The sequence below is a fragment of the Elaeis guineensis genome, chromosome 10 (assembly GCF_000442705.2).
Source record: "Elaeis guineensis isolate ETL-2024a chromosome 10, EG11, whole genome shotgun sequence".
Classification (NCBI taxonomy): Eukaryota; Viridiplantae; Streptophyta; class Magnoliopsida; order Arecales; family Arecaceae; genus Elaeis; species Elaeis guineensis.
Window position 1 is genome coordinate 24,274,116 of NC_026002.2, and position 8,852 is coordinate 24,282,967.

The 8,852-nt window shown below is 36.6% G+C and overlaps 1 protein-coding gene across 1 annotated transcript; it reads right to left on the reverse strand.

Moving 5' to 3' along the window:
- Positions 1 to 358: 358 nt before the first annotated feature.
- Positions 359 to 7,114, reverse strand: LOC105059873 (14 kDa zinc-binding protein). Its single transcript, XM_010943360.4, has 6 exons — positions 6,965 to 7,114; positions 6,792 to 6,890; positions 4,422 to 4,508; positions 4,152 to 4,299; positions 655 to 772; positions 359 to 571 (listed from the first exon to the last, which is right to left on the reverse strand). Exons 1-6 carry the CDS (start codon positions 7,060 to 7,062, stop codon positions 504 to 506), a joined length of 618 nt encoding a protein of 205 aa, XP_010941662.1. The 5' UTR covers positions 7,063 to 7,114; the 3' UTR covers positions 359 to 503.
- Between the last annotated feature and the right edge of the window lie 1,738 nt (positions 7,115 to 8,852).

Consider the following 8,852-nt stretch of genomic DNA (forward strand, 5'->3'; position numbering starts at 1 on the left):
CACAAGTTGCATCCCAGGGTTACTGGCTCTAATCAGAGATGGTGTTTCCAATCTTTGAAAACCTTATTATCATGGTTCATTTGCAGAGCATAATTAGGTTTAATAAGACTAGATTTTTCCATATCCATGACCCAACAGATGCTTTTGGATCAAAAACAGATGCCAAGGTTGGTAATGTTAGTAGCCATATCCTGTAATCGTTGAACTGATGTCAAATGTTATAAATCCTTGTTTGCGAGCAATCCCTGTTAAGAACTACCTTCAATTTTGTTCACCCATCACTTCATTCTAGAATCTCAGGCCCAAATGAGAAAGGTGAAGCGTTGATTCTAGGTTGGCAGCCAAATAGAAAAGAATCTGAAAGGCTCCAACAACAGCTTATCTATAAGTATATTGATTGATTCCTCAAACATGGACTATATAAAGATTCAATTACAAGGGGAGCTAGAAATGGATGAAGAACCCTCTACCAATCTGAAAGGAACACAGAACCCTCTACCAATCTAACCAGGAGGCCATTTCATTTGCCTTCCTCCAAGTATGTGTAAATGTAGATGGTACACCGATTGACCTGACACAAGAAAGATATGATGATGATGGCATGAGATACAAAGATATTAACCATTAATAGAGGAAGACTCGAGATAAACTTACATGCTTCAGGGCCATTGTTGATAACAACTCGAAATCCATCCACTATGCCTTCCTTCTCAGCCACTATTTTTGCAGCACAGAGCAGATGACCCAAGATCTCAGCATGCCTTAATTCAGCCTAAACAGGTAGGCATAAACAAATCAACTGTTACACATGTTAAGTATCGCAGCTTGTATAACAGCAGAATGAGGAGTGCGAAAAAAAAAACAGACCTATAAACATAGTCATTTAGCTTTGTCACAACCATTCAGGCTAGGCCATAAATTAGATTTATATTGCCATAAAATGGTTCAACAGCATAACTGGCACGAGCAAAATATAGTGTAACCAATACATGGCGTCTCCCACGGAGAGGGGATTGCTTACTCTTGGATTTGGAAAGCCATTACCCATGGCCAAGATCTCGCACTTCCTCAACTTCACTAGCTTTTGGGATGTGGACAAAATGTCTCTACTTTTGATGATGCATGGCTAAACGTAGTGCCATTTTGGTTCTATCCTTTTGGCACTATCAGGCTTTTGACCATGACTTCAGGGTTTGTGACTTGTGGACAATGGATATGTAGGACCTCAGTAACCAGCATTGGCATCTTCCTTTGGATCTAGCAGCTCAGGTGTCTTTGCTCCCTATCCCTTCCCAATGAAGGACCGTGGGACGATAAATCAGCTAACCCAATTGATGGGTTAGAGCCCCTTGACCCACTGGGAAGATCCGAAGTGTCAGCGTGTATTATCTAAGATTGGGATCTCACAGATTATGACATCAGAGCAGAGGGTTAATGCCAATGATATACTTTGTTAGGCACCAACTGGTAGCTTGACTTCCTTGTTGGCTCATATTGTGCATGCAACTGCTCCTACAGAACACCCTCTTGTGCAACATTAGTTGCAATTTGGAAGCTAAAGCTTCAACCTCGTGTGGCTTTTTTTGGGTGGAAGGCAGTTGAGGATAGATTGCTGACGGCAGAGATGCTCCATCAAAGACAACTGTTGCCTCAGCTTCATCTCCGTCATGCCACTACCTAGAGGAGTCAGTTAAGCATGCATTGCTTTCATTCATGCATGGCAGGGATGCCCTTGCCGTCATCACAAGATGGCTCACTCAATTGGAGACCATTGTTACACTAATCTAGGTTATAACTACTGGCTCAAGTCTGCAATGCCTATCGTTGAAAGCTGTTGTCATAGCTTACATGAAGGCATTTTGGAGGTCATGGACTGATATACTCTTCAACAGCAATGCCTTGCATGCATGGTAGTGCAAACCATACCGCAATATATCCAAGCTATTATCAATTCACCAGGCAGCACTTGATGCAGCGGGCCAGGCCATCCTCCACCCTGTTTCACCTGGCTACCTCCTCTTATCCATTTGCTGAAAGTGAACTTTGATCCCTTTGCATAGAATACATTATCCACGATCATGGTGGCACAGTCTTGGCCTTTGCTTCTCTGTAGGTCCCGCAGTCTACAGTGAGTGTGGCAGAAACTTCACATGACACGGGAGGCTCTTTATATGGTTCTTCAGAGTTTTCACCCAACCAAACTCTACTTAGAAGGTGACTTGATGATGGTTGTATGCGGGGTCCATCGGGGCCAAATTCCCTCTCTCCACCTAGCTTACTCATGTATGTAGGGTATCTGCACTTTTCTTTCTCAGCTTTCTTGTTCCCCACATATACAAGGAAACCAACCAATCAACTATGTAGTCACTCGCTAAGGCAATCACTTTTGGGATATAATGTTGAATCAACCTATTTTGGATATTGCATATATGAATGCAACTAGTTGTATATACCCTAGAGTACTAGTACTGTTTCTATAATACCAAAAGAAACCAGAAAGAGCAAAAGTTCAAAGTCTGATCCCTTATTACATGTTGGTGAACTATAAGCAAAGCATTTTTCATTAATTTCTACTAAAGATTCAAGATACAGTGGTCAGCATCAATCACCACCCTACTCCTCAGAAAAAAACTAGAAAAATAAGGTTAGATGAACTCTGTGATGGTTATACCCATGATACACAACCCACTCTCATCACTCACGGTGCATGTTAAATATCATGAAAAATCATTCTAAAAAGATCCATTTTTAAGCCCATCGACAAGAGCATTTGATCTAGTGATGGAACCAAATATAAGTTGTGATAGTAGTTAGTCAAGCTCAAAATTGTATCTCCTCATATGGTTCAGAACAATGATTGGAAGGGTGAGCAGCCAAAGAATATATGAATTCCTACAATAAGAAAAATGCTTATCAATTAAAATGTATGGGATTATTAATCACATCAAAACTGTCCATTTAAAATGAGACCCAGACCCAAAAACATTGACCCAAGCCCAAATTTTTAGCAAGGCCCAGCACCTCCCCAAAAGAGTATAGGCTGGAAATTGTATTTGTCAAAAGACTTTTAACAGACACCAATGATCATTATATGAAGCTAGCTATATATTTGACTATGTCTTTTTTGTTTCTTTTGAAGTTTTTTAGTGTATCATGTTGTCTTGAGTACTTTTTAATGTTGCATGTTGTGCATTCATCCCTTCTAGACATGATATACAATTATTGTCTGGTTAAATAAGTGCATCAATAGAGATGAGGAAAAACTTGCAGTGTATAAGGGTTTCTTACAAGAGACGAGAAATTCTCTAGTCAGTGAAAATTTGTCTTTCTTTCCCCTATAAAGGAAAGAGTTCATCTCCATTTATCTAGCAACTGGAGTTACCAACCGAACTGCAAATGTTGAATGAAAGATGGCTACTAATTGTAGAACTATGGTCCACCTTTCATATTTTCTAGTCAAAGAAAGCCATAACTTGGTAGGGACTCTGCTATGACAATGATCATACCCAAGAACTAGGAGTTTTGTCATAAGCAATTTGGGGGTAAGAAAGGAATACCCAAACTGGAAACCACATCTCAATTACTTTTCATGAGTTAATATGGACAACGCACTCCATAAAAAGACTTAAGGGAGTGGGTACAGGAGCATGCGCAGGTATGGGTATATGGGGTAGTGGGTATTTTAGAAACACTTGAACTAGGGAAGTGGTTAGGAAGTGGGCGCACATTCAAGTTTCTAGAGGGCTTCTGAAGTGGGTATATTACCATAGGTAGAAGTTTCCTCCTATCAAGGCCTTGACATTTTTCTGGTTGGCCAGGTTGATTAGAGTACAAACTTTTTTCTTGTTAAAAAGCGGAAAGCAAAGGTTTTTCCACACCATTATCAAAAGCAAGTCATATTATGAACATTGGATTTAATTTATCTAAGAATGTTCATGTCATATTTCTCTCTATTTTGACAATTGGGGATGCAAGGGATGTCACATTTGTTTCTCAAGACATGAAAAGAAAAGAGATCCTCTAAGGTCAAGTTCAAGTTTTCTTTTATTTTTTGACAAATATCATTACTTATAATTCATTTTCTTCATAAGCTTGTGAACATCAACATATAAAGGGTATAAAATTAAAGCCAAGAGAAGTGCACCAGATACCTTTCCTAGGTGGGTCAATCCATCCCTAAGCTTTGGGATGACTAAAACATGTACAGGAGCTTGTGGGTTAATATCTCGAAAAGCCAGAACTTTATCATCCTCATAGACAATAGTTGAAGGAATTTCCTTTGCTATAATCTTGTCAAATCTGGAAGCAAAAGAAAAGGAAAATGAATAGAGGAAGCACATTATGCATCATGGTCTCATATGGTGCAAAGTACTGAAAACTTTTATTGAAGAATCAAGTAAGTACATAGGTCAAAGCCTTACATGGTGGGACCTCCATTATCTGCACTGGCTGCAGCTGCTTTGGCGGAAGCTTCTTCATTGACTGAGGCAGTAATATGGCATATGCGTCTGACTTATAGAACAATAGTAACTGAGATGTTCATGAAATTCTCGAGCACAATTTAAAAAAAATATTTATAGAAGCGATTTTCTAGTTAAAGGCAAAAATTAATAAAAAAGGGCTAGAATGCAACACAGTAATAACTATCCGCAACATTAAACAACACAAACCAACTGAAAATTTGCTACTTCAGGACTTGGAAATGATTCAAATGTACAAAGCAATATTGCAGCAAATAACATAAGGAACATACACTCAAACAATTTAGGGACAAGACTTATGAGGGAAGCAACTCAGTAATGCTAGTTCATTATTTCCTTTCTTGGATAGAAATGATAAAGTATATTGCCAATCACTGATGTAAGGTATATCTGGGAGAAGGGGGAAAGACGGGGGGGTGTTGTAGGAGGAGGAGGAGAAGAATCCCTAATGAGCACCATAAACAATCACATACCAACCAGATGGAGGAAAGAACGTCTAAATGTAAAACTGTTTTTGATTCAGCCTTCAATGTTTTCAGATTCTTTGAAGGTTCTTATGTTTTTTCTTCTAAAACATTTAACCATTCTAAACTCATGCTTGTAGTTTCAGCCACAATCTCTAAAAAGGCCTACACAAAAAATACAAACCATTTTATTCTCATGCACATAAAAAGAGCAGAAGGTAACCAAATCGATGTCCATTCCCCAATGTTTCTGTAGGTTCCTAACTGACACAAACCATTTATAAATTAAATTCAAGACTTTCAGTGACAGGTTCTGTCCTGCATTTAAATCTATGAATGATGCCATATTCCTCATTGGAAACTACTGGAGAGACGAACAAGTCATGAGACCTATAAGATTAGCTGGCAGAGAGGTAAGTTCATTTAACTAGGAAGCAACATAGCAAGAATTTTCTAGATTAGGACAGAATATCCTGCCCCCAAAAACAAAAACAAAAAAAGTGCCAAAAAAAGGGAAAAGAAATGTAAGGTTTTATATGATAGAGCACTTATTTCTATGGCACAAATCATTATTCAAAGAACAAAGTTAAGCCAAAAAATTCCATCCTTGGACTTTGAGAGTAGCAAAAAGTTTTGCCCCCTCTCCTAAACAAAACTCACCACTAATTTTCTGGCTAAAAAGAACACCAGATGCTAAAACTTGTATCTTCATTTATTTCCTTATCCACCAATCCTCATTCTTAATTTTTACAACAAACTCAATCAAGAAAGAAAATAGAGGTAATACACTATAATATCCTATTATGCTATAGGAGGGAAAAACAACTTCAAGTGAAAAGCAAAACATAGGAGGGCAATGTATCAATTATTACCCTACACAGTTATAGTTGACAATGACTCAATACCATAAAGAATGGAACAAGCTAACACTCTTAATAGCATTTATAACAAGAGACTAGCATGTCTTTTGAAACCAATTACAAACATCCTTAATTATTTATTCAAGAATAATGCCATGTTCATAATTGAATTAGGATTTATTTCATAGTCTGAGCATCTTTTTTCCATCTGAATGCCCAACAAGAGTCATCAGTCGTGCAGTTTGGTTTGATATCCTTCCCTCAGCTGTGGTATCAAGTCTTAATAGAAGACTCAAACCTAGAAGAACAAAACATATCATAAAGACAGTGTCTGCCCTCGTAAAATGAAGGCCAACTATCTAATGAATGAGCAAGCAATGCAACTTTCAAAAATTAATGAAGCACCTCTAGATTAATTTTCATTTTAACACATTTCTGACAACTTCTTAATCTAGTTTTTGAGCACATCATGAACATCATGACGAAGATTCATGATATCATGTATGCACTTGCTTGTCAGGTTTCACTAAAAATTATTAATATGCATACATAATTCAAAAAAAAAAAAGAAATAAATTCTGGCCCATACTCCAATTTTGTCAGAGGCGAATGTGATAGAAACCTCACTTCACTTAAAAGCAATGCTTCCTAGATACTGATTTCTATTATGAAACAAAAAGCAAATCAAGGAGTGAGTGGAATTTTCCTTTCCACAAAGAAAAAAGTCCAACTTTTATTCAAAACTTAGACCCAAATCTGGCCCCTGTACTTTCCTGGTCCTGAATAAGCCGCAACCACAACAATCAAGCCATCAGTTTAAGAATTAACATAATCTAAGCCTTCTTTGTTCAACAAGGAATTTAGAGCCACAAATGTAGGGTTTTGCTCATATGGTCGAAGATCTCTCCAACCAAAGTCCAGACTCAAATACAGAATTAAATCAGAAAATGGAGGAAAAAGAATGGGCGCATCAAGGGAATTCAAACCTCTCCGGCCGCAAGGAATATGAGGGAGCTCGAAGAAGATCAATCGAGAGCTTGGAGAAGGGTTTTGGGATCGCATAAGCTCGAAGAACCCGAGAACACCTGGTCTCATAGAGAAAGAAAGCACTCAAAAGAAGGGAAGAGGGGAAGGGAGAAGAGAGAGAGAGAGAGAATACCGGAAGAGAGAGAAGGAAGTCGTCAGCGTTGCAGCCATGGCTTCCACCAGAGCACCGAAAGGTGGCTGAAGACCCGTACTTTGGGAGGGGGAAAGCATCCCCAGTCTCACCGGGCTATCCGCCCATCACACACCGATATGATTTATTAAAAAAAAAAAAAAAAAAATCAGTTCTTACTGTTTACATATAAATCGATGTATTTGGAGGCTTAGAGGCTTAGTGCATCTAATATGCATGGTGTTACATTTCGTGTAATCATAAATCGATCTAACCTAATGCTTGATTAGATCGCTACTTCAAATAAAACAGACTATAATTGAATTCAAATCCTCTAACTATTGCATATATTTTTTAATAAATTTAGCATGCACGAGCATAGTTGATTATTTTTTAACTTTATAACCACTACATTCTAATGACTATATATTACTGCTTCGAGAAGAAAGATAGGTCTCATGACCACCATCATATTTTTTTGGGTAGAACATGACCATCATCATATGGTGAGATAAAACTAAAGCATTTATGGTAAGCTTAAGAATCCGTTTGATTGGAGATAATTTAAATGAAAAAATAATTTTCATGCTAGATTACCATATTTGATATGAAAAATATAAGAGATAGATGATAAAAAAAATTAGTGGACTTTATATTTATTTTTTGAAAAGAGAAGGTAAAACAAATATCATGAGAGGATCGATATTTGATAAATTTTTGAGTAGTAGTAATCCATACTTTAAAAAAATACCTCCAATAAAATTGTATATGTAATCATTGAATTTGTTTTGACATCTTTTTAAATTCATTTAATAAAGACCTTTTGCAAAGAAATTAAGATGGAGATGACATTATATAAAAGGCTATGTGATTATAGTTATTATATAAAAATTAATTAAAGATGATAGTACTATCTTAATATTAAAAAAATATTTTATATTTTAAAATATATTTATAAATTTGACCATATTCCTAAATAGATTTACCTCCAACCAAATGTAGTAATCTTTTCTCCGTATCATTTTTTAGAATAATTTTTCTATCAACCAAATAGAGTAAAAGTTATTTTCCTTGGTAATCATTTTTTAGATAAATAATTCCTAAGAATTATCAGATTATCTTGTAATCTAACATACCTCAGCCAAATAGGCCCTAAAAGGTTTTACACTATTCCTCTTAGCTTACTAGTGAAATGCAAAATTCTTTGTACACCTCCTGCGGTGTAGAAAATCTGATGTGGAGCACATCGCCTCGTTCGATTGGTCCACATGGCACCCTTGTGGCTTGATGTGATCGGATGTCTGCAGGCACAAAAAAAATGGAAGCGATGCGTTGTTCCATCGCCAAATACATTTAATGCAAGTTATAATTTATTTTTCAAATTTAACATGACGAAAATATTTTTTTCCTCCAACACGATGTTTTTACTATTTTGCAGTCTGATTGGATATTTCGAATGCTGCTCTTTCGCAAGCTTACTAATAGAGGCGTTTGATGACAATTGTTGTTCCAATCTACCAGAATTTTTCATTTCACATTGATTCCTCTGGCCTTTTGTTGTTAGTTAGGGATAAAAAGCTACAACACAATCTACTATTCTTTCATCAATTAGGTTAGTATAACAAAATACTCTCTTGGGTACCTAAAAATCCTCATATTTTGCAACCATATTGCAACTAATTAAAAAATAAAGATTACAAATCCCTACTTGCCAATGCACAAGAGATAGATCTCAACTCATATATCAACTTTTCATTTATTGCTCCACCTAGTTTTTCACAGGTTGGAAGATAATGTCTGATCAAAGTCTTTTCAAAAAAAAAAAAATGATTTGACTAGTCTATTTGGAGATCCAAATAATAAAATTTTAGCCAAATTTAACCCTTTAAGA